At 40.3% G+C, this 26,996-nt stretch overlaps 1 protein-coding gene across 7 annotated transcripts in view; it reads right to left on the bottom strand.

The window, feature by feature from the left end:
* Positions 1 to 11,837: 11,837 nt before the first annotated feature.
* Positions 11,838 to 26,996, bottom strand: part of PARP9 (poly(ADP-ribose) polymerase family member 9) — a 36,115-nt gene continuing 20,956 nt past the window's right edge. For 6 of the 7 annotated variants that reach the window (XM_036443825.2, XM_036443832.2, XM_036443834.2 and 3 more), the window contains 4 exons: positions 23,912 to 24,283; positions 20,445 to 20,581; positions 19,652 to 19,826; positions 11,838 to 14,480 (listed from right to left, as the gene is read on the bottom strand). In XM_036443825.2, the coding sequence (XP_036299718.1) occupies positions 14,101 to 14,480; positions 19,652 to 19,826; positions 20,445 to 20,581; positions 23,912 to 24,283 (1,064 nt within the window). In that variant the 3' untranslated portion in view covers positions 11,838 to 14,100. The remainder of the gene's footprint in view (positions 14,481 to 19,651; positions 19,827 to 20,444; positions 20,582 to 23,911; positions 24,284 to 26,996) is intronic. The other variant, XM_036443837.2, reaches the window with a different exon arrangement.

Genomic DNA, 26,996 nt, shown 5'->3' with positions numbered 1-26,996 from the left:
GTACTAGCACATTGCATCTTTAACTTTATTTGAGATAGTAGGCAGAATTTAAAATGGCCTCATGGTCTTTGCCCCTCTGGTGTTGCTGTATATAATCCCTACCCCTGTAGTGCGGGTGGTACCTTTGACTTTAGCTACTAGAATGGGCAACAATGATGTAATGTCACTTCCATGATCCCATTTCACATGTAAGTATCTCAGCAGCCTGGAGCTGGCCCTGGAGAAGTAGCTGTCTGTTGTGGGCTGCCTACAGGGAGGGTCACATGGCAAAAAAACTGTGAATGCCCTCTAGGACTGAGTATAGCCTCCAGTAAGAAGCGAGGGCCCTCAGTCCTACAACCATAAGGATATGAATTCTGTCAACAACCTGAGAGAACTTGGCAGTATACTCTTCCCTTGTCAAACCTCCAAATGAAAAGATGGCTTGACTTACACCTTGATTGCAGCCTTGTGAGAGCCTGAACGAGGACCTAGCTAAGTTGTACCTGGACTTCTGACCTGAAGAAATTGTGAGATAATAAATACAGGGTGTCCCCCCAAAATGTAAACTCACTTAAAATAATTATAAAGGCAGTGTTTTTTAAAAATACGTTTCATTTTCAAACTGTGATAGAAATCAGCTGTTCACACTTTTGGGGGACACACTATGTTTTAGAACACTAGGTTTCTAGTAATTTGTTACACAATAATATAAAACGAATATATTAGATATTACTGGATTATTTCACAAAGTGATTGTACCAGTTTATACTCCATAAGCAGTATATAAGATTCTTTTTTCTAAACATTCTTGGAAACATTTGGAAATAGCTGACTTTATTTTTGCCAATCTGATGCATGCGAAAATAAATAACTATGTAATAATTACACACTAATTAAGGACTAATTAAGCAAATAATGTGTGAGAAAAATATAACAACATTTTGTTTTTTCTGTACTACCTTTTAAAGAAGAATGTAAAAACAGTAGAACTAATTAAACATATAACCTATATTAAAGAATGCAATATGTTTCTATCCTATGATATAGTGGAATGTTTTTAGTCTTCCTGTTTCCTTTTTCATTAATATTTCCCTGAATTGCCTGGAGCCTTTAGGACATCTCTACTTTCTCCTATGTAATGGTCATTACAGTCAAATATAATGTTTCTAACTCTCTATCCCTCTCTCTTCCTCTTTGTTTTGTCTACATTGCACTGATTCTTTTTTTAAAAATATATTTTATTGACTTTTTACAGAGAGGAAGAGAGAGGGATAGAGAGTTAGAAACATTGATGAGAGAGAATCATCCATCAGCTGTCTCTTGCACATCCCCTACTGGGGATGTGCCCACAACCAAGGCACATGCCCTTGACCGGAATCGAACCCGGGACCTTTCAGTTTGCAGGCTGATGCTCTCTCCACTGAGCCAAACCGGTTTCAGCTGCACTGATTCTTATTGTTGGTATAAATGGTGTCAAGATAAATATTCTCTCAACAACCATGTTTGAGCATAGAATACTTACGATTTTATTCAGAGTTTCAAACTTGGAATTCATTTCCAACTCTCCAAAATGTCCACCCATTTTGTATCTACTGACTTATTTGGTAAACCAACTGCTTGTCAATCAGTTCCTTTGCATCTATAAATTAATCATGCAGGCTCTCTCCCATCATTTTTAAAGCACTCTGAAGCACATTGTAAGTCATATTAAGTTAAACTCTCTTACCTGGGGAAAACGGCTTTAAGGAATAAAGGTAATTTTCCCTAGCCAGTGTGGCAAAGCGTCAGCCTGTGGACTGAAGGGTCACAGGCTTGACTCCTGGTCAAGGGCAAATACTTCAGTTGCAGGTTACCCAGCCCCGGTGGATGTTTCTGTCTGTCTCCCTTCTAAACTCTCTAGAAATCAATGGAAAATAATCCTTGTGCAAGGATGAAAGAAAGAAAGAAAGAAAGAAAGAAAGAAAGAAAGAAAGAAAGAAAGAAAGAAAGAAAGTAGGTAATTTGGCTCTGGCTGGGTGGCTCAGTTGGTTGGAACATCGTCCTGTACACCAAAAGATTGCAGGCTTGATTCCCGATTGCAGCACATTCCTAGGTTGTGGGTTTGATTCCCCTGTCAGGGTGTGTAGGGGAGGCAACTGATCAATGTTTGTCTCTCACATCAATGTTACTCTCTCCCTCCCCTCTTTCTAAAATCAATGAAAACATATCTTCCGGTGAGGATTTAAAAAGAAGAAGAAAGGTAATTTGAACTTGTGAAACTGAAGTTAGAGTCCAGCTAAGGTCTCAGTTTTAATAAAGAAGTTCAGAAAGTTATTTTTTTAAACTAAACTTACTGGGTGACATTAGTTAATAAAATTATATAGGTTTCAGGGGTACAATGCTATAATACATCATTTGTATATTCTATTGTGTGTTCACCACCCCAAGTCAAGTCACCTTTCATCACCATTTATCCCCTCTTTACCCTCTCCTCACAAAGTTCTCTTTAATGTGGCTGCCTTTTTCTAGGGATTTTTTCTTTATAAGTTTCAAAAAAGTCTTACAAAAAATTAGTCTTTTTTTTTTCCCTGTTAAAGTTTTTGTCACAATCCACATATAGCATTGAATAACTCAGATGCAGTTAGTTGTTCCTTTTCCAGACTCCTTATGGCATCTTCAAAGATTATTAGACTGTTTTTGGAGAATCAACAAGCATATTTCTGTTTCACTGTAATCTTTCTCTCCATTCTCATCTTCTACATATTTCCAAGTTGGAGCAAGACATTCTTCTTGTGCCACACTTTGAAATATGATTTTATGGCAGGCCAACATTTTAACATCTTTTCCATGGCTGGCAGCAGTGATAGCCATCTTGTAGGCTATTTAAGAAATTTAAGAAAGCTATCTCCTTCCATTTGTATAAAGTAAAAAAATCATTAAGTGCTTCTGAAAGATTAGGGCAGGGCTAACTCCTCGAAATGGAAAGGCGGGACTCCTGATCCTCCATTTTGTGTAACTGGACCCTAGCCCTCACCCAACCAATCAGGGTCAGCCAAAGCAGTGACATCACCACCCCTATAAAACCCTTTGATCTGCTGAAGCTCGCGCTCTTCCCCCACTCCAATGTCGGTGTAAGTGGGACAGAGCCCATGCTGGCATGGAACAGGCTTTCTGCTATTGCGTCAGACTCGGCTCCCTCGTGGTCCTTGGGGATCACGAAATCTGGGCGTAACACTTCTTCACATTGTGAGGAAACTAAAATGACCAAAATTTCCTTATGAAAACCTCCATATCACAGTAATCAATCACACCCTGTAGAGAGCGCCTGGGAAGGTACATGGGCATTTCTTTAGTTATTGTCAGCTGAATCCAGTGGCATCTGGCAAAGCCACATCCTGGAAACATGCTTTGCCAAAAGGCAGGAGTGTTGTCAGCTTGACCTTCAGCCCAGGTGCCAGGGGGTGGGTTTTGTCATTTAAATCCAGCCAAGCAGCAGGAATGAATATGACTTGGGCCCACCCAAGAATGCACATAATCTCCTTTGTCTTGACTTTTATAATAGTAAAACTTTGTTTTTTTGCTATATAAAATAAACATGCTGTATTGGCTGGTGTCATGGTCTCTGTCCCTGTCCCTGTCAGAGGGTACTCATCTTACCCGGCCCCAGCTCTTCCCTTCTATCTCTGTGTCTGTCTCTTTCTTTCATTTTCTCAATCCCCAGCTGCCCCTGCTCTGGAACTGAACGGCTCTCTCTCTAGCCGTGCTGGACTCAGAAAAGAAATATTTACAACACCCCTCTTTTTTTAAAAAATATATTTTATTGATTTTTTTACAGAGAGAAAGAGAGAGAGAAGGATAGAGAGTTAGAAACATGGATGAGAGAGAATCATCGATCAGCTGCCTCTTGCACACCCCCCACTGGGGATGTGCCCGCAACCAAGGTACATGCCCTTGACTGGAATCAAACCCGGGACCTTTCAGTCCGCAGGCTGATGCTCTATCCACTGAGCCAAACTGGTTTGGCAACACCCCTCTTTTAATAGAGTTCTGTGTAAGGCATTTACCAGGTGAGATATTTTCACTTTCTTTGGTAAGAATTTTATAAACTGAATAGAATTTTTCAAAGTTAACATTTGCATTGAAAGCAGATAAGTGAGTCAAATCTACTTGGTCTTTGGACAAGATATGGTTTCATTTACATCTAAATAGATATCAAGAAGACAATTATAACTCAAATTTTTAAGTCAAATTACCTTATAAACTAGGGGAACACTTTTTTTGAATCAGGAAATGTAACTTTAGTTCCATGGAACAATCAAAGGTGTGATATAATAATGCATGTTGGTTCATATAATATTCCTAAGATAATTCAGCAGCCACTGTTTTTCAACTGAGCATGGGTGTCTTGGGGGGAAACTAAAAGACTTTTGATTGATTTTGAAGTACTTGTCTGTCTCATTCCAGACTTATAAATTTCAATCTCCATATGTGCTTTCACACCCCCTTCTCGACCATACCCAATCCAAAATTCTTCTCTGCATATTGTGCAGTATGCTCTATTTTTGTTCTTTATCTTCCTAATCTACAATACTAAAAGCATAATATGCTCATTAGACCAGATGTCCTTCCAGAAGATGCCAGGGCTATGAGGGAAGCCTGGGTCCCAGGTGCCTGGAAGGCCTACTCTTGCATGAATTTCATATACCAGGCCTCTACTCCAGTTATATTGTCCTCTGTCTGTTATTAATATTACACAGTTGTCTCTCTTTTAGTGATGTCTGGGTCATGCTGTTGGTATTATAAACATTCTCATTTTTGTTATCTTAACTCAATACATGGACACCATACAGTGTTAAAAATTCACCTTCCACAAGCAAAACCAAAGATAGATGCTAATGTTTATTATTACAATGTATTTAAATTGCATACTTAGTTGCTATCCCTCAGAATGATGCAACAATGGGTGATTATTATGAACTGCAAATCATGATTATCAATGTCAAAGGTCAGGAAAAAAACAATGACGGTGACTATACAAGTCAAATAATCTATGATATATCCATTCAACACTAAAAACAGTGTTGGCCCCTAGCTGGTTTGGCTCAATGGATAGAGCATCAGCTTGTGGGCTGAAGAGTCCCAGGTTCGATTCCAGCCAAGGACACAAGCCTGGGTTGCGGGCATGATCCCCAGTAGGGGGCATGCAGGAGGCAGCCAATCAGTGATTCTCTCTTATCATTGATGTTTCTATCTCTCCCTCTTCCTTCCTCTCTAAAATCAATAGAATATATTTAAAAACAGTGTTGCTTTTAGCCTCTATTTTGGGGGGCAGTCGTGGATTTTTATAGTTCCCCTTCCCCCACCTCCCACCCCCATCACAGAAGACCAGGAATTTGTGTGTGTGTGTGTGTGTGTGTGTGTGTGTGTGTGTCCTGGGAGAGTTCTCTGGAACTCTGAAAGAATTTTGGTGCTAAAATCTGTCAGGCAAATCAGGATAGTTAGTCACTTTTCCACTTGCAGTGGCCAGATGTATCCCCTTCATCTACCCAGTATACCCTTCCCCTACCTGCTGTGAGTGCTGGCTGATAACTCTCAGCTGCACCCTTCTCTGAAGAATTGCAGGCCTAACAGGGGCCAGCTTGCTAGAAGGCTCCCTGACTGCTTCTCTGGAGGCATGGGCCCTCAGCACTGGCTGCTGAGGGGGTTGTGAATCAGGGCCAGAGAGAGGCCTTAAGAGAGAAGCAGGGACTGACCTGTTGCCACTGTGGCAGCTTTTGATCAGCACTTGCCTCTTTCTTTCTCTCCCAGTATGGCCAGCAGCCACATTTCCATTTCTCTGCAGGCCTCCACTTGGGCTGCTGATCAGCCTAGCCTTTCTCATCAGGCCCCATCGATAGGCCCAGAGATGCTGACTGGCATAGAAACCAACCAATCAGAACCAAATTGGCTGGCAGGGGAGGGTAGTTGGGGATGAGATCAGACGTGCAGGAGAGGGCAGTTGGGGTGAGATCAGGTTGGCAGGGGAGGGCAGTTGGGGTGAATCAGGCAGGCAGAGGCAGTTGGGGGCGAGATCAGGCCGCAGGGGTGAACATCTGGCCTCCCCTGCCAGCCTAATCACATTTCCTGTGATTAGGCTGGCAGGGGAGGCCAGTTAGGGGTGATCAGGTAGGCAGGCAGAGGTAGTTAGGGATGATCAGGAGCCAGTGGTCCCAGGTTCCAAGAGGGATGTCCAACTGCTGGTTTAGGTCCAATCCCAAAGAGATTCCACAGGGCCTAAAACGGCAGTTGGACATTCCCCAAGGTCAAGGAGTACCCAATTGGAGAGGGTGCAGGCTGGGCTGAGGGAACCCTCCCATCTGTGCATGAATTTCATGCATCAGGCCACTGGTTAATAAATAAAAATATTAGACTAAACTCTGTTTTCACAACTGTAAACCTACTTTTTGAGATATATATTCAAGATACATAAATTCTCAAGTTTCCTTATTAACACAGGTCTGTTTAGAAGCTTTCTGTTCCATTTAGTTGGTCTGTTTATCTACCTATGTACTAAAAACACATTTAATATTTTTAAAAATATATTTTATTGATTTTTTGCAGAGAGGAAGGGAGAGAGATAGAGAGCTAGAAACGTCGATGAGAGAGAAACATCGACCAGCTGCCTCTTGCACACCCCCTACCAGGGATGTGCCCACAACCAATGTACATGCCCTTGACTGGAATTGAACCTGGGACCTTGCAGTCTGAAGACTTATGCTCTACCATTGAGCCAAACCGGTTTTGGCCTAATAACACGTTTAAATACTGTAGTTGTATAATAACTCATGCTATAATGTAGTCAAATCACCTCCACTTTGTTTTCCTTCTTTAAAACTGGTTTGGCTCTTTTCGGGCCTTTTCAATTTGTATAAATTTTATAATTACTCTATCAATTTTTATGAAGAAACTCTGGAATGATTTTTAAATTGTATTGAATTGATAAGATCAATATTTTGGAGAATAATCATCTTTATTATATTGAGTCTTCCTCTGAGTGGGAATATAGTATATCTCACCATTTATTTAGGTCTTCTGTAATGTCTTGCTGTGACATTTTGTAATTTTTTTTTTTATGAATTTCTACAGGTCTTTTGTTAAATTTATTTCTAGTTACCTTACTTTTTTTTGCTGTTGCTATGGTAATGGTAAGAAGAAGTCATTACATCTACTGTTTTTCATGCATAAGAGATTGATTTATGTGTAACTTCTATTTAGAACTTTTGAGAATGTTTTTAGTAATTTTAATCATTTGTCTCGAGATTTTCTTGAATTTTCCTTAGGCATTATATTTCCTGTGATTAATAACATTTTCCCCTAATTTTTTAGGGAATCATTTTAATGTTTTAGATGCTTGTTCTAGGTTTTTGGTAGACATCATTTTATGAATTGTTTAGCAAATGGGTTTTCTCTATGTATTGAAATGAGCATACCCTTTAATATAACAGTTAACCCTGAACGTAAGTTTGAACTGCATGGGTCCACTTATGTGCACATTTTAAAAATAAATACCTATAATGTATTCCATTTGCAGTTGGGATTTTGCAGATGTGGAGGGCCATCTATATGCATTGACCTACACCATTGTATATAGGGGAATTGAGCAGCCATGGATTTGGGTGTCCGTTGGGAATCATGTTACAGTGTATAGGGATTTTCAACTGTGCCGGGAAGCTGGTATATCTAACCCTGGAATTGTTCAAGGGTCAACTATGTTTATATGGTGAACTACTTTAATAGATTTTCTAAAGTTAAATTATCTTTGCATTTCTGACAGAAACCCAAATTGACCATGATTTATTTATTTATACAAAGCTGAATTATATTTGTTAATATTTTGATTAGGATTTGGGCATTGATTTACATAAATGTCATTAGTAAAATCAATTTAACCTGTTGAATTTACTGGTTTATTTGGTAGGGAAATTTTCAATTACTAATTCAACTTATACATAATTAAAAATTCAGATTTTCTATTTTTTCAGTCAATTTTGGTAGGTTATAGTTTGCTAAGAAAATCTAAATTTTTATCTAATTTTCAACTTATTAACATAAAATTATTTCTAGTACTACCTTTAGATCTCTAATATATTCTAATTATATCCTATTTTTATTTCTCTACTTCTTTATTTATACCTTTTCTTATTTTTTCTTGATCAGTTTTACCAAAGACTTGTCTATTTTTCAAATCTTTACAAAGAAATAGCTATTCATTTTATTCTATGTTGTATTTTTTTTCTATTTCCTTATTTCTTGTGTTTATTTTTCAAATTTATTCTGATCTTTTTTTCTTAGCTTAATTTGGATGTTTACTGGTTAATTGCTACCTTTATTTTTTAATATAAGCTTTAAGGTTATGAATAATTTAAGAACTATTTTAGCTTTAATGTCTCAAACTGTATGTCTTTATTATAATTTATTTTGTTACATTTTTATGACCCATGAAGTGTAACTAATTTGTTACATTTTCATAACCCATGGAGTGTTATTTTGAAGTATATAGCTAATCCCCATACATTTATTTTTGAGCTATTCTTTTATTGATTTCTAAGTTAATAGCATCATGGATGATGGTCAGAGAACACAGTCCAATTGAAAAATATCTTTCAAATTGTTGAACTTAGAATACGGTTAGTATATATAACTGTTCAGAGTTTAATTGAGAATCTATATTCTCTAATTATTGGGTAGAGAGTTCTAATAAGTACCATTAGCTAAAAATTGTGTTATCCAAATTTTTTATAGTATTTTTATTTTTTAAACCACTGATATAGTTATTCATAGAGCTATGTTAAACTTCTGATAGTGGAGTTGTCAGTTTTGCCTACAATGCTGTCAGTTTTTGCTTTATATAGTTTGGAGCTATGTTATTAATAGCATACAGAAGCATTATTATTATTAGAAATCATTTGTAGCCTTATCCAGTTTGGCTCAGTGAATAGAGCATTGGCCTGAGGACTGAAGGGTTCCAGGTTCGATTCGGTCAGGGGCACGTACCTTGGTTGTGGGCACATCACCAGTGGGGGGTGTGCAGGAGGCAGCTGATTGATGTTTCTCTCTCATTGATGTTTCTAACTCTCCCTCTCCCTTCCTCTCTGTAAAAAATCAATAAAATATTTTTTAAAAAGAAGTCATTTGTATTCCTAATAACACTATATATATATATATATATATATATATATATATATATATATATATATATATAATGTTATTGATTTCAGAGCAGAAGGGAGAGGGAGAAACACCAATGATGAGAGAGAGTAATTGATTGTCTGCCTCTTGCACACACCACATTGGGGATCAAGCCCGCAACCAGGGCATATTCCCTGACCGGGAACTGAACCATGACTGCCAGGTTCATAGTTCAATGCTCAACTACTCAGCCATGCGGCCCAGGCTCCTAATAAAACTTTTTAACTAACAGTCTATTTTGTTGTTATTAATAAAGGTACACCAGCTTTCTTTCGGCATTTGGTAATTACATTTTTCTATCTTTTTATTTTAAATATTTATGTATTTTAATGCTTCTTATATCTCCTCTAAACAGTATGGTTGTAGTTGGATTCCAATATCCAGTCTAACAGTCTGTGATTTAACTAGAAATTTTAGTCCAAATTACACGTATTATGGCCACATATATTTGGAATTACATCTAACCTGTTGTGCTATTTATCTCAGTTATTTTCCTGATTCTACTATCTGCCTTCCTTGCTTTTCTAGATGTTTTTATATGTTTACTAGAGGCCCGGTGCACAAAATCTGTGCACAGGTAGGGTCCCTAGGCCTGGCCGGCCATCATGGCCAATCTATGGGGTAATCAGTGGGTTGATCAGGGGGCCCCCCGCTTGTACCCATCTTGGTCTGGTGCTGCCTGCTCACCTGTTCCACCACCCCACCACAGGCCCACTCTTGTTGGGGCTCATCAAGGCCAGCAGTCCTTTTACTGCCACCCTTTGCCAGTGCTGTGTCACTGATGCCCACCATGTTCCATGCCGCCCCCTGGTGGTCAGTGCATGTCTAACTCCCAATCAGGCAAACTCCCACCATGGGGACAATTTACATATTAGCCTTTTATTATATAGGATTTTTAAAACTAGAGGCCTAGTGCATGAAATTCGTGCACGGTTGTGGTCTCTAGGCCTAGCCTGTGATTGAATTGTGAGCATATGTTGTGGAAGGGCAGGTCCCTGCTGACTTCTGGGCCCTGGGCCCCTAGGGGCTCCCCTCTGCCTGAGTCATGGTGCCCAAGTCCCTAGGTGGAGATGTGGTGAGCCTGGCTGGATGGCATGGACTGGGGCACGGCGTGAGCCTCTGGGCTACCCAGTGGCACTGTATGGATGCCAGGCGGGTATATGCTCTCTTCCTGCTGGCCTCGCAGACCGGCTCCTGCTTGAACCCACGGCGAGCCCAACTGGCCCCTGTGGTGTGGGTGTGGGATGGGCTCCTTGTGGGCACCTGGCACCTGAACCCTGGCATCCCATGGGAGGAGAGCAGGGGGAGTGAGTGAGCTTGGCAGACATCCTGCATTCTCACCGCACCTCCGTCCCCATCACCCCACCCCCAGGTAGCAAGTGAGAAGTCACATTGCAGTGCAGATGCCTGCTATGTTCCACGCCACCCCCTGGTGATGAGTGTATGTCATAGTGAGCGGTCTAACTCCTGGTCCTGGTCGAACTCCCGCCTGAGGGGACAATTTGCATATTAGGCTTTTATTATATAGGATTCCTTTTTAAAAAGTCCTTGCTGGAAGGTATGTTTTCATTGATTTTATAATGAGAAAGGGACAGAGTGAGAGAAAGGTCAAAGTGAGAAACATCTATTGGTTATTTCCAGTACTCGCCAGGACCAGGGATGGGACCCGCAGCCTGGGCATGTGCCTTGACTGAGAACTGAACCCAAAACTAGATTCCTGTTTTTGGGTCTACTATTTAGAAGTGAGATACTTTATTTCTCTTCTTATAGTATCTGTCCTTAAAAATTTTAATCTTTGTAAGAAACTTTAATCTCTTGAACAACACAATAACTTTAAACCCCTTTAACTGTAGTCATCCCTCCACCATTTTTACATGCTTCATTTTTCAATATTTTATTTCAATCTTATTTTATTCCCCAAACTAGACATTCCTATTACTGCTGTTTTATGAAGACAATGACTGTTTACATGTATTCATATTTACAATTTCTTTGCTCATCATGTCTTCTTGTAGCTTAGATTTTTGTTTCTTGCCCTCTTCCTCCTAAAGAATATCCTTTAAATTTTAAGTTTCTTAAATGAGAGTCTATTTTTGGTAAATTCAGTTTTGTTTTGTTTTATTGTCTGAGTGTCTTTATTAAAAAATAAAGGCAAAATAAAAGTTTAGCTAAATATTGAACTCTAGGTTAACAGTTAATTGTTATACTAATGTCTTAAAGTTTCCATTATTAATGTTTTTTTAAAGTGTATTAGTTTACTATTAATGTTATAACAAATAACCACAACTTAGTGACTTAAAAGAGCACATATTTATTGCCTCAGAGTTATGTCAGTCAGAAGTCAGCTATGGGCCACACTGGACTAAAATCAAAGTGTTGGCAAGGCTTCATTCATTTTCCAGGAACCTTTGAGTCAACTTCCTTGCTCACTCAGGTATAGGCAGAATTCAATTCCATGCAGTTAAAGGACAGTTATTGGTTTCCTTATGGTCTGTCAGCTGTAGCTGCCTTCCCTGCTAGTAGCTTCTTTCTGGTCCTTGTACATAACTCCCTACATCTCAGAACCAGCACAGGACATCAAATCCTTCTCCTGCTGCTATCTCTTTGAAACAGCTAGGAAAGGTTCTCTACTGTTGGAGATATATCGATATGTGATTAAATTGGGCCCATCTGAATAATCTGGCTAATCTTCCCGTCCGAAGGGTAACCTTAATCACATGTGCAAAATTCCTTCTGCCATGTAAGATAACACATTCAGATTCCGATCACAGTGTGGATATCTTTGCAATGGGCAGGGGGAGGACATCATTCTGCCTACTATAGACATGCACTGTCAATCTAATTGTCATTCCTTTGTAGATGATTTGGCTGTTCTCTCAAGTGTCTTTTAAGATCACTTCTTTGGAGGTGTGCAGTTTCACTGTTTCTTGGTATGGATTTTCTTTTGTGCTTATTCTTGTGAATATTGCCTCTCCTCCATTCTCTTCTGAAACCCATATTAAACATATACTAGTTATTTCAAAGCTGTCCTATTATCCTCAGATCTGTGCCATAGGCCGAATCCATAGACATATAAATATCTCAGCCTCATGTCCAAGCCCTATCTCTGCAGATTCAATATTGGGTTAGTAATAAGTTTGACCTTGACCAGAATCGAACCTGGGGACCTTTCAGTCCATAGGCTGATGCTCTATACACTGAGCCAAGTCAGCTAGGGCCCTGAGGCCATCCTTAATGCAGACTGTGACACTGTCCACCCTTTAGAGGAGAGATCTGAGAAAGATGTCCAATCAGGCCCTGTAAGTAGAGGTGGAGCTGTTTAGGCAGGAAATTTGGGGGTTCCAAGTACCTATTAGGTGGTTTAGGAGTGAGCTATGCAATGACCCTGTGGATCCCTCGCTTTGTGGAGGTGGGCACGGCTGAGGAAGGCCATAGTAGGGCCCTCTTGTCCATATCCAAGGGCAGTACCATGTGATACAATAAGCATTTTCGTTTAAGAGAAATGAATGCTGGCTACAATAAGATGAGAAGGAAATGTGTTCATGTAAGAAGTTGAGGATGTGAGAATCAGAAAAGTTTGGAAGTATAGAGAAATATGGGTTTCAGAATAGGCAAGAGTTGCATGGCGAAATTAGCTGGCCTCTACATTGCAGAACTGAAGCTAAATTTGGGCAGCCACAGAGGATTCAGCCTTTATAAGAACTCCTAGAGGTATGGGGCATGAAATTCATGTACTCAGGGTCTGGTGGGGGTGTGTCTTAGCCCTGCCTGTACCCTCTCACAGTCCGAGACCCCTCAGGGATGTCCAACTGACAACTTAGGCATGAAGAGCAGGCCTAAGCCATCAGTTGGACACGCTTAGCACTGCCACAGAGGTGGCAGAGGTTCCCACCGTCGCCACTACACTTGCCAGCTGTGATTCTGGCTCAAGACTTCTGCCTGAGTGGCACTCCCCCTGTGGAAGTGCACTGAGCACCATGGAGCAGCTCTTGCATTGAACATCTGTCCCTGGTGGTTAGTGTGCATCATAGTGACTGGCCGTTCTGCCGTTTGGTCAATTTGCATATTAGCCTTTTATTATATAGGATTCTCTCTGAATAAATACTCTTCTACTCTGCTCCCTATCTGCTGCATCCCTTACTTACCTGACTCTTACAACATTTTCAGGTCTCTCCTTTAGTTTCCAACCCATGGTCCCTCTCCCTCTTATATTTTCCCAAAGAATTGTAATTTCTCATTCCAATTATACTAATTAAGTTGTCTATAGCTGCCTTTCTAATTAGCCAGGCTGAAAGCGGTATGAAGACATTTGTCTTGTCCATATCCCCAGGCCTCATAAAGTGACTGAAACACATCTGGTAGTCAAAAATATTTGGTAAATTAATAATTTGGCCTACTGGTACTTGAGTTGCATTGCTTGATATGGCTGAATCCACACAGGTTATCAGCAGAATATCAGCCTTTCAATGTCCTCCCACTTCAAATAATTTCACTTAACATGTGATTTTTTCAAAGCAAAGGTGATTTATTTTGTTATCTAAAGCACTGTATAAGATTATCTAGAAAATATAAAATCATCCTGCTTTCCTAATATGTTACACTATCACCACTTTAGAAAATGGATTATATCTTAGAAAAGTCTCTTCATTGCATGCAAAACATTTTTCTGATGCCTATAGTAAAGGAGGTGAAAGAACAACTTGAAGGAAAGGGATCATGGTATATATCTATCCCAGCCCCAGGAGATAAAGACTAAGATGCTAGTAGTATGCAACTGGCCCCTTCAATAACTCAACTAGTCCATACAGACAACACACTTAACACATTCAAACCACGCTTTGAGTCATTGATGGTCACGATTGACTAGTTTCTCAAAGCAAGGCCATGCCAGTTGTTAAAATTCTATAGAGATTAATCAACAGGGCTACCACTTGAGTGTTCCCTCCAAGTCAACTGTGGATATGACTTCATTGGTTTGGATAAGTAATCCTGTGACCATACAGGCTCTTGGATGCAAGTCCACAAATATTGGGGCATAGCCTGCACACTATTAAAAATAACAAAGGTTTCTGGGCTGGAGACACTGTCAACTACACTGTCATGTCTATCTGTGCCTCCAGGAATCAATGGTGGTGGAACAATATTTGTCTGATCACCCAGAGAGAAGGAGCCTGTGAGTACTTCAGCCTCAAACACGTAGGTCAGCTTATCTGAAGCTGATGTTTTCTTGGCCTGATATAGTAAGTTTCTGAGGTTCTTGGTGAAATATATGCCAGCTCCATACTTTGGGTCTGAAAAAAGAAAAAAAAATATATAAACGGTAATTATGATCTGCAGAAACATATTGTCTATTTGGGTACTAATACATATTCGCTGTCTAGTCCTCCAAACCAAATAATCACTACTTTTTGGTTCCAAGTCCCTGTGTCTGTAGCAAAGATATCCAAAGTTGTTCCCTCACGACAAATTATTGTCGATGCCCTGGCTGGTATAGCTCAGTGGACAAGGCGTTGACCTGCAGACTAAAGGGTCCCAGGTTCTATTTTCGGTCAGGGCACAGTCTCAGGTTATGGCTTGATTCCCAGTGGGGACATGCAGAGGCAGCCGATCGATGATTCTCTCTTATCTCTGATGTTTCCATCTCTCTCTCCCTCTCCCTTCCTCTCTGATAGCAATAATAATAATAAAAAAGACAAATTATCACTGATATCATCAATATAATAATAGCTTACATTTAAATATAGCTTCCTTCTTTCCTTCTGTCCCTTCCCACCTTCCTCCCCCACCTTCCTCTTCTTTCTTTACATTTACTTGGGACTTAACCAAACACCGTGTCAGGTTCTAGAGCAGCAATGAACAATAGAAATGCAATGTAAGCCACACAAATAATATTAATTCTCTAGTAGCCACATTAAAAAAGGTAAAAAGAAACAGGTGAAATTAATTTAATAATAAATGTATTTAACCTATTATATTCAAACTAGAGGCCCGGTGCACAAATCCATGCACCAGTGGGGTCCTTCGGCATGGCCTGTGGATTGGTCTGAAAATGGCAGGGCAACACCACCTGCTGCTCCTGCTCATCCCAGCCCTGCTGCACCTGCCGAAGGCTCCGCCCAATCAGTCCAGATTGGGAGAGGCTTGTGCTGCTCCAGTAGCACTCACCAGACATGAGCCCTGCCTCTAGCACCTGTTGGTCAGCTGAGTGGTGCTCCCCCTGTGGGAGTGCACTTACCACCACTGGGCAGCTCCTGCGTTGAGTGGCTGCCCCCTGGTGGTCAGTGTGTGTGATAGCCACTGGTTGACTGGTGGTTCCAGGCGTTTAGTCATAACAGTCCTTTAGGCTCATATATATATATATATATATATATATATATATATATATATATATATAAAATCATTCCAACATGTAATCAATATCAAATTTATTAAGGAGACATTTTATATATTTTTTAAAATTTGGTAGTGGTCTTTAAAAACAGTGCATATTTCATACTTACTGTGTACTTCAATTCATATTAAACACATTTCAGATGTTCAACCACATGTGACTGGCTCATGGCTACCATATTGGACCATACAGCTTTAGAGCTTCAAAAATGACTAAGACATGATCCCTATTCTCAAAAGTTCACAATGGGAACTCCCCACATAAAATATAGTACAATTTCATGTGGCAAGCAAGTATTTTGAGATAAATATCAAAGATTTCTTTCCTGTGAGTTTCTTCTGGCTCTTTGTTCCTCCATCCATTGGATTCTTGCTACTTATACAGGGGCAAAATATATAAAGCTTAGAATATATTTGAATATATATGATACATATCATATATAATATATAATTATTTTTAATTAAAGCAGAAAATATGGTCTTGAAAGTATGGCCTTGATAGTTAGGTTTTCTGAGTGAGGAAAAGAGTTTTTTGAACCAAAAGGATAAAAGCCTGAAGGATTCAGAGCATGTATTTTTATACCACCTATAACAGAAAAGAGAACAATACAAGATATTCTAAGAGCAGATTTTTTCATTTACGATAAATGTAAGTTCTTTCTTCTACCTTATGGGAAGAGAAGAATCAGGGAGGACATAACTAGAACTCACTTCCCTGTCACACTCTCTCAAGAATGCCCTGGGAGTCAAGATGTTGAAAACCAACAGAAACCTCAGAAAAACTAGGGGGACTTCTAGAAGAGAAGGGACCATTGCATGACTCCGCTGTTTTCAGCCCCCTCATCCAGCCTGGCCCCCGAGTGGAAAGTATCTACCCAGGGAAGATTTCCAGAAGGAAATACCACACATTTCATCTTGGAGGATGTGCACGCTCCAACACTTTCCATGCTGTAGGAGGAACACAAACATGGCCTGGAAAGGAATTCCCTTGACATGAAAAACAGAGTGCCCTGTGTAGACACTACCTAAGAGCAAAGGGGACTGGAAATTTAAGTAAAGGAAGGTGCTCATGACCAAAGGTGTTTTTATCTAGTAGGACACTGACAGGCAGAGGACAGATGGGGCCATGAACGAAACCACCCTCCTTTCAATGCTTGTCCCATCATGGAGAACACTCTCAGAAGAGGAGAAGTAAAGGCAAAACCTTGCAGGAACTGAGCCTAAACTCCAAAGGGACTAAGGATACCCTGAAAACGACTGAGTTCATCTATCAAGATGGAGTTTTCCACATCTGTGGACTTGGGAGCAAAAAGGCAGGTGAAGTTCAATTATACAGCCATAAAGAAAACCATACCTGAATTTTGTAGGATTAAACTTGTCTACTTGTGAGAGTCATAGAGGCTGTAACAAAGGAATGGAGGGAGAAGGAAGCAATTCACTGGGTCTGCAGGAGTTCGGGTAAGTGTCAACCAGGAGATGCCATTTGAGCTATGTCTTAAAGAATAGGAATTTGCAGGGCTGAAAGGATGAAGAGGGAAGACATTCCACATGTAAAGGCACAAAGGCATGAGGGCATACAGCATATTCAGGAAACTCTAAGAAGTTCATGACTAGAGTGTTGGGGAACAGAGTGTTATGAGGCTGGTGAAATAACGTGGGGCTGGAGCCTTTAATACTTTGCTAAGGAGTCTGAGTTTTATCTTCTAGGTAACTAGGAATGTAGATGCTAAACATGCATATAATTTTTTAGCACGATAATTCTGGAAGAGAAAAGGACAGGTTAGCTGAAACCAGTTTGGCTCAGTGGACAGAGGATTGGCCTGCGGAATGAAGGGTCCCGGGTTCGATTCCAGTCAAGGGTCTTGGATGCGGGCATATCCCCAGTGGTGGGTGTGCAGGAGGCAGCTGAATGATGACTCTCTCTCATTGATGTTTCTAGCTCTCTGTCCCTCTCTCTTCCTCTCTGTAAAAAAATCAATTAAAAAAAAATATATAAAATATATTTTATTGATTTTTTACAGAGAGGAAGGGAGAGAGATAGCTAGAAACATCGATGAGAGAGAAACATCGACCAGCTGCCTCCTGCACACCCCCTACCGGGGATGTGCCCGCAACCAATGTACATGCCCTTGACCGGAATCGAACCTGGGACCTTTCAGTCCGCAGACCGACGCTCTACCACCGAGCCAAACCGGTTTCGGCTCAATAAAAAAAAAAAAAAAAAAAAAAAAAAAAAAAAAAAAAAAAAATGACAGGTTAGACAGGTGTTTTGAGGCAAAGGTAGAACCTGGTAATCATCTAGGCTTATGGGAAGGTAAACTAAGGCAGCAGGAATAGAGAAGTGAGGCTGTGCTGAGAATTTTATTGATATGTCACCAGAACTCTGTGATTGCCTAGATATAAGAGAGAAAGAAAGGAATGGAGGATGATACAGTTTCTACCTTAGAAGACCTCATAGATGATGATGGTGTCAGCCAGGTTAGGGAGTATCAGAAAGCGGGTGTGTGTGTGTGTGGTTGGTAATAGCCTATGTCTTGGGGGAAAATATGGCCAAGAAAAGAGTTCAGCTGGAGTTGGCTATGGGATCATGGGTAGAAATGTCCAAAGATAGTTTGAAATATGGACCTGAAGGTCAGGAGAGAGATAGGTTACAGATGGAGAGGTAATTAGCCATATCTGCCACAGGAATGAAGAGGGCACTCGCTGGATTTGGAAAATAGAAAGATAATGATGATCTTAGAGTAGTTTGAGTAGAAGGTGCTGATTGTGTGTGGAGGGGCGGGAAGAGTGGGGTGCAAAGAAGCCAGTTACCGTGGTTTAGGAGCAAAAGAAGTTGTGAGTTTTTAAGACTGCTAATGAAAGGACCATACTGATCAACAATTTCCTGATTGCACTGGAAGATTTCTTGGAGGGCATTCATTGATCAATTTTTACCTCCAGGAGTTGAGGTATGCTCTATTTTCCCCCTAGGTACTGCTTATATTCTCTCTGGGGCAAAGAGATTTAAAAACTCTTTGCTGTCCAGAAATCAAGGCTCATGCTACATATTTTGAAGGGTAAAGATGAAGAGCTCTTATGGACGAGGCAAAATCAAGCTGCATTGCTAGGTATCTCCCACAATAATTACAAAACTTCTTGGCCTCCTTTGAATAGAACTAACGGGGACACTATAGCAATGAAGTATGTTGTTGTTTTGTTAATCTTTACCCAAGGATATTTTTTCCATTGCTTTTCAGAGAGAGTGGAAGGGCAGGAAGAAGGGGGAGAGAAACAGAGAAACATCAATGTGAGAGAGACACATCAATTGGCTGCCTCCCACACGTGCCCCGACCGGGTATATATACTTGACCTGGAATCGAACCCGAGACCCTTTGGTGCATGGGTTGACACTCTTAACTGCTGAGCCATACCAGCCATGGCTGTATGAAATATTGTTGTACAACTGAAGAGAGACATGGAAGCCACACATAGAACTCTTATAGCTGAGAGGGATCTTAAGATGTTAGTCACTTCACCTGCCAGATGAAATTGAATTCATTCACCAGATATCAGGCTATAGGAAGTGAAGAGGATGGAAGAGAAAAGACCAACTTTATTAAGTTCAGGAAAATGCCCTTTTAATCAAGGGATTAGAATGGTTAGGTAGTGATAATAATTTGCTTGACATAAGTGGGGCAGGAGGGAGTGGGGGGAAGACGGGGGGGGGGGAAGAAAGAGAAAGTATAGCTCCAGGGTACTCTGTATATAAGACACATAAACACAGAAAGGAGAGAACCTGAACTGTACATCTTACTGCTAATACTTTCATCAACATTAAACCCGCCAGCAATAAAATATATGAAGGAGAATAAAAATAAGGACCCTTTCAAAAAAATGTATGAAGGAAAATAAAAATAAGAACCCTTCAACAAAATATATGAAGGAAAATAAAAATAATGACTTAGCCACTAAATCCTAGTTGCAAATGATCCCCTCACCACAGCAACAAATGCTATTTGTGGAGAGTCCTCCGCTGATGTCTGCTCACCAATTCCCCCCACAGTAACTCCAATAATGATGGGCTGACACCTACCGCAGGGCATGGAGTACATTCTTTGGAAGCCAACTCTGCATGCCACTTCGCAGAATTGCTGTGGGACTTGCTGAAACAACCGGTGGCTCACAGGCTTCCCAGGCATTCTCTCTTCCATCATTTTCTTCTTTCTTTGGAAGGCAGCCATGAGAAGCACGTTGTCTATCTTCTCTACCTGGAATCCAAGGGAACGAAAATCTGAAGAGAGACTGGAGATCTGCTACTTAAATGGCCTGATGCACTGCTTCAAAAATAAAGGCACTTAATGTGCATATAGCTTTGCAAACAATTTGATTTTCATTTCAAGTTACACAGGGGTCTCTCCTGGCCCCAACCCTCTCCTAACTTGATTTCTATCTCTTCAAAATTCCCTGTCCCTTCATTGATAAATTCATTTAATAAAAATGCACTCAGCAGTCCCTTTAATGAAATGGTCAACAATGTATTTACAGTCTTTGCCCTCTTAAAGGTCATAGTTTGGTGAGATAAAAATAGGTACAAAAATATAATAGTGCAGTGTGTTAAGTTCTAATCCAGTCCTTTTATTTTGCATCAACATAGGCAGCTTTTAATTGGATCTTGATCTATGCTTCTGTATATCCTGACATCATTTCTGCCTCTTATATCATGGTATCTTCCCATCTCTAGCCTCCTCTCCATCTTATTTCTGGGATTCCTGGTCAACAGCCATTAGCAGGTGTTGGGTTTTTTTGTTTTTTTGTGTTTTTTTTTGGCTATAGAAAAAATGGATTAATAGCAAGGCAAGTCAAATCTTTCATTTAATTACGTATACCTTTATAACCCAAAAACCACAGTTTTCAAACTTTTTCTTTTGATCCTGAATTTCTGGAGTTGAAAGCTTTAGACATTTCAGAAACTTATTTTCTTTCATTTCATCTTGGTGTATTGGTTGCTGATCAGTCCATTGTCCTAAAAATGAGTAACACGAGGCAATAGGTTTATAAAGAAATATTATGAAACAAATTAATTTGAAGGAATAGACTAGTCAGTTTAAATTGTATGCCACATATTTTTAAGAAAAGCAAGGAGAACTACAATACTGTGAGATATCATAAAATAATAGAGAGGATTAATAAATTTGTCCTCAGATGATTTGGATTATGAGGTTGAGGAGATGAGGAAAAAAAAGCATTAATACATACTCCCCTCATCAATGCTAGAGTGATGATATATAACTGTGTTGTTCATAGAAAATGTTTGTACTTCCAGTCAAGATGCCCATCAACAAAAAAAGAGGCATAAGAAAACATCCTATCTAATAAAGAGGAAATATGCAAATGCCATCGCTCAGTCACAAAGATGGCTGCACCCACAGCTGAGGCCAAGTTCCCAAAAGGAGCCTTAAAGAGCAATCAGCAGGGACCTGAGGCTATGCCCTCCCCACCCCCATTGGGCTTGACAGGGGACCTCAGGCTGTGCCCCCCACCCAGCAGAGCTTGATGGGGGACCTCAAGGTGCACCCCAGTGCTGGGTCAGGGGAACTCAGACCACACACCCAACCAGTGGGGCTTGATGGGGGACCTGAGGCTGCGTGCCCCCTCCCCCCCCACCTGGAGGGGCTTGACAGGGGACCTCAGGCTGTGCCCCCCACCTGGCAGGGCCTGATGGAGAACCTCAAGGCACGCCGCCCCCCTGCCCCCATCCTGGCATCGGGCCAGGGGACCTGAGGCTACACCCCCTGCCCAGCAGGGCTTGACAAGGGTGGGACTGGCCAGGTCTGGCTCTAGCCCAATTGATGGTGGTGGTGGGGTGGCTGGATTTGGGTCTCATGTGATTTTGAGGTGCATGTGGGTGGGCGGGGACTTGACTCTGGGTCCTGTGGTGAGCCCTATGACAAAAGGTTTTCATATACATTTTACTAATTTTCTTTCATCTCTGACACTTCTATTATAGTGAAAGGACAAATAGCAATATTAAATTATTTCCTCTATTAATCCCCTTTTAAGGTGCACAAATTTCAAGCACTGGGTCACTAGTTAAGAGATAATAAAAATTGATATGTTGTTTATATAACACAGCAAGGTTTTCAAAGATTTCGTATCTCTACCTCATATGATCATTATACCTCCACCACTGAAATAATCAACACAATTTTACAAATAAGGAAATTAAAACCTAGAGACTTATATAATTTGCCCAATATCACACAGCTAATAAGTAAGGAGATCCAAGTTATAAATTTGGCTTTCCCCACTGCTTTCTGGCAGAATATTTGGTATATACATCATTCATATGCCACTTCCAAGCAAGAGCAAAATTTGGAGATTAAGACTAAACTGTGTCATGTATTTCCTCCCTTTCTTCTTTAACTTACTTATTCCCTCCCCCCTTTTTTTTAAGTTCAAGGGACTACCTGTTATTGTCCAAATAAGCTCCTTATTGGACTAAATGCACAGGTGGACAAAATAGAAATTCCCCAACAGGCTTACTTTTCCCCCTGTTTGAGTTTGACTTTACTAGTAGACCACGTATACTAAAATAACCTAGTGCCCAGCACATTTCTAATGGAGTGGGCCAAATTTAAAAAAAGCAGATGATACATCCAGAGAAACTTGCTAGAGGGTCAAGTTGTAAATCTGGAAGACAGGAAGGACAAAACACCCAAGCAAAGGAACTCCAAAGCCAGGAAATCTCAAAGGAAGAGACTCTAAGTTAAATCTGGAGAGCAATAGCTCACATTGATGAAGTATAGTATTAAGTCCAGCTGACTTGAGTTCAGCAAATATTTATTGAATTATGATTACATGCCAGGCACTGGCGATTCAAAATTTATAAACTCTTGCTACCAGAAAAGTTTGCCAGGAAGGATTAAAAGAGCAACACAATAGAGAGGTGATGCCTAACTTCTATCATTTAAATTTTATTCTGATGGATAGTTGGTATTCTCTGTAGTAAGAGCTTGTTTCAGATTTATCCATTTTGTTAATGATGATCTTAACCTTATTAAGAGAGGATGAGTCTGTATAAGCCTCTGAAGTGTAGTCATCAGCTACTAAAAATGTCACCTTGCAGCAGATCAAGGAACTTATATGGCTAAATTGCCAGTAGCTGGAGGAGGGCTCAACCTTACAAATGCAGTTAAAGTGATGCTATAACCTTTACAGGACATCAATATTTCTTTGTCTCTTGTTCTCTTGAGAGGTATCAGTGTCAGTTTACATATTCACAAGCATTACATTTTAAAAGCTAATAGAAATCATAATCTTGGGTCTCATTCTTGCATATGATTTTTGTCCATGTTTTTGGACACTGAGTTTTCCGTGGAATGTGGCTACAACATTTACTGCAAACTCCCCCTCATCTTGACCATTTCTGCCTAAATAATTTTTATAAACACACGGTGAAAATAAGGTGTCCTTTAAATTCCTGCATCTGAGTTGCTGTACTAAGTCCATTCTCCACATTACAACCAGTGATCTTTCTGAAATACAAGTCTGGTTAGGGTGCCTCTCCTAGGTGCTCCCAGAGCACTTTCACCCTCTTTCCTAAATAACCTTGCTTGCTTCTCAGAATCCCCAATTAGATTCTTAGTGAAAACAATGTCCATTTATCACTGTATCCTCAGCACCTAGAACAATGCTTGGTACATATCACAGATGCAATATTCATCAGCTGAATAAGTGAATGAAATAACCACACCACACCTTAGGTGGTATTTCCAATGGTATAATTTCCTAGTTAGCTCTAGGACTATGTTAAAAGGATCTCTATAGACCCCAATTCCCCATCATCTTGATGGATTTTTGCTCCACAAAATGGGTGCTGTTTGCATATACTTAATAGTACCAATTAATAATTTATTTTAGTGAGAAGGCTCAAAGTAAGTAATTTTAGGGTTCCTAAGGTTGCCAGCAACAGATACATGTAATAAAATTCAATTTTAAAAAATCAAGTGGAATGTGTCTACATTTGAATGCTCCATCTACAGAATTAGAGATGTGCTTTCCCCCCCACTGCCTAGGAGTGGGTTACCCTTGGCTTTCCATGTAACTTCCTCTTAGGTAATCAAGTCATGATAAGTAAATCCAAGTGTGAGTGTGTGTTTATTTACTTATAATTAACCTTGCTGGTAGAAACAGAGCCCCAAAATGGTTATACAAGTTTATGGCCTAGCACAGAACCTGCATAGTTTGCTCTCCTTCTCTCTTCTGTTTTCTTATCCACACACAGACAGACATAATCATACCCAAAAGGACAGCAGGGAGAGCTGACTTTCCAACTAAATAGAAAGTTACTCACCTGACAAGCTACAAAGGGCTCGCTCCTTTTTTTTTGCTATTTCCTCTTGAACTTCACACAGCATTAGTTCAATGTTCATAACTACCTTAATGAGGTCAGCCTGGGCTCCTTGAATCTCTAAAGTTGCCTTTCCCGGACTGATAATCTCTGAGATAGAGACTCTTTCCTGAAGCTGAGACAAAATGTCATGTTCCTTTTTTCCAAGGAAGAGGATATGATTATTCTCAATGATGTGCTTATCCTGGAGGGTCAGCATTCTTTGGATCCATTCTTGGGCCTCACATATTTTTTCCCGGTTCAATCCCATCAGATTGACAGCAGGAGATTTAGCTTTCAGCTCCTTTTCTGGGTTCCCTCTGATCTCCTGGGGGACTGAAAAGACTATCATAAACAACCACAGAAGACAGGTGAGTTTTAAACCAGAGCAGAACAATACACCATGGCCAGTATTTGCCCCAGGATATTGTCACTGTAGCAGCTTCAATTAAGTACTATCTCTGAGAGCTCTGTTGGGTATAAAGGAAATCTAGATGTATAGTTTACAGTTTCCCTGAGTTGGGTTTATCAACCCCTGCCCCTTCTATGTTGCATTTACCAATTCACAGATGAGTTCACCTTGTAATCTCACTCTGGATGTTGACCAACTATTATTTCCTGCTGAATGGGATTTTCCTCCACCTCTTACTAATCCCAGGTTTAAAAATCAAACATCTCAGGCTGAAACCGGTTTGGCTCAGTGGATAGAGCGTCAGGCTGCAGACTGAAAGGTCCCAGGTTCGATTCCGGTCAGGGGCATGTACCAAGAGGCAGCTGATCGATGTTCCTAACTCTCTATCCCTCTCTCTTCCTCTCTGTAAAATATCAATAAAATATATATATTTTTAAAATCAAACATCTCAGAAGCAACAGAGCTTAAAGAGTAAAATTCTTTTTAAAAAACGTATTTCTGATTATAAAAAGAATAGCTGTTTATTATTGAAAAGTTGAAAAATTATCAAAGTATAATGAAATAAGGAAATACCCATAATTCCACTACCTGTGATTCTCATTTACATCTTATCTGTGTGTGACAGGACATTTCACCCCTCCACAAGCACCGGGAGCTTAGCAGCTCCTGCTGCTGGACACAGTATATCCCAGCAAAAAAAAAAAAGAAACAGAATTTGATTCCATCCCACCCACGTATACCTCTCTCTGCAACCCCCTCCACAAGGAGTAAAGATATATATCAAGTAGAAGAATCTCTGATGGATTAGGGTGGCTCTGAACCCAAATTCCAAAAAGAAAGAGGGGGAGGGAGGGTGGACCAGTTGAGAGAGAATTCATAGATGAAGCAGCACCTAAAATATATAAAGAATTCCCTTAAATCATTACTAAAAAGAAACAACCCAATAGCCAGCTGGGCAAAAGAATTCGCAGAAAAGAAAACACAAACGGTCCATATATGTGTGAAAAGATGTTTCTCTTCATTGGTAACCAGGGACATGAAAAATTACCCACCATGTTGGCAAAAATTCATAAGTCTGACAATCTCCAATGTTGGGAAGGACACAGAGCAACTGGAACTCCTAGGTATTTATGATAGATGTAAAATTGGAGCAACCACTCCTATAATTATATTATTTAGAAAAACTTTGGCACATGTGTATCAGGGGATGTGTACAATAAAGTTCACATTCTTGTTTGTAACAGGCAAGAACTGGAAAATATCCAGGCCCTTCAACATGGAATATTACTATAGCAATGAAAAGTAGTGAATTTAGCTACATGGACGAATCTCAGTAACGTTTTGATGGGAAAAAGGTAAGTTGAGCACTTGCTATATTCTAGGCATTATTCTAAGAGCTTTATATATTTTATTCAATCCTTACAACCCAATGAGATACTATTAGTATTAATAGTAGCCCCGTCTTACAAATGAAGACACTAACTATAGTTATTAAGAAACTTGCCACCCTAGCTGGGTTGGCTCGGTGGATAGAGCATTGGCTTGTGGACTAAAGGGTCCCAGGTTCAATTCTGGTCAAGGGCACATGCCTGAGTTGTGGGCTGGATCCCCAGTGCGGGCGTGTACAGGAGGCAGCCAATCAATGATTCTCTCTCATCACTGATGTTTCTATCTTTCTCTCCCTCTTCCTTCCTCTCTGAAATCAATACATTAAAAAAAAGAAAAAGAAACTTGCCAATGGTTTTAGGACTAGTCCGTGGTGGCCTGGGAGCTAGTATGTGTGGGCAGTCTGATTCCAGTGCTCACACAATTCTGCCTCCCAGTAAGTGATCTCAGGACAATAGTGGCAATTAACGTATTTTGCCTAATGTAGCAGTTGGGTGGTATTAGGAACAATGGAAAAGTATCAGGACAGACTTCAAAGTCGGGAGTGAAGGAGGGGAGAGGGAAGATGGCCCCCTCTGAATAAAAGTCAGTCAAAGTTTTATATATACAACACTAAGAACTGTGAGTTGTATGGGAGGGGAGTGGTGAGTGTTTCTTAAATTGGAGGCATACTTTTTTTTTTTTTTTTTTTTTTTTTTTAAACTCTTGTTCTGCTTGGGAGCTTACATTACTTTTTAGGAGAAAACAAAAACATGTGTTGATATTTCTTTAATCCATCATCATCAAGAAAGAAGAATTGGCCCTGACTGATTTGGCTCAGTGGATAGAGCGTTGGCCTGAGGACTCAAGGGTCCTGGGTTGATTGCGGTCGAGGGCATGTACTTTGGTTGCGGGCACATACCCAGTGGGGAGTGTGCAGGAGGAGCTGATTGATGTTTCTAGCTCTCTATCCCTCTCACTTTCTCTCTGTAAAAAAATCGATAAAATAGGAGGAACCAAGATGGCGGCCTAGGTAAGCACCTAAGCTGCCACCTCACACAATAATTAAAAAAACAAAACAAAATCAGAACGGATATAATTCAAAAAGACAGAAAAGCTGGCGGAGTGGGAAATCTACAACTAGAAAGAAGGAGAGAGGCTCACGGATTTGATTGGGAGCCACAAAGCGCTGAGGTAGGGTGACACTCGTGCACAGAGAGGAAGGGTGGCTGAATGCCTGGCTGGCAGGAAGGGAAAGGAAGTCCCCGATTG

The sequence above is a fragment of the Pipistrellus kuhlii genome, unplaced genomic scaffold, assembly GCF_014108245.1.
Source record: "Pipistrellus kuhlii isolate mPipKuh1 unplaced genomic scaffold, mPipKuh1.p scaffold_m20_p_2, whole genome shotgun sequence".
NCBI lineage: Eukaryota > Metazoa > Chordata > Mammalia > Chiroptera > Vespertilionidae > Pipistrellus > Pipistrellus kuhlii.
Note: the sequence above shows the minus strand (reverse complement) of the source record. Positions and strands in the feature narration are given on the sequence as shown.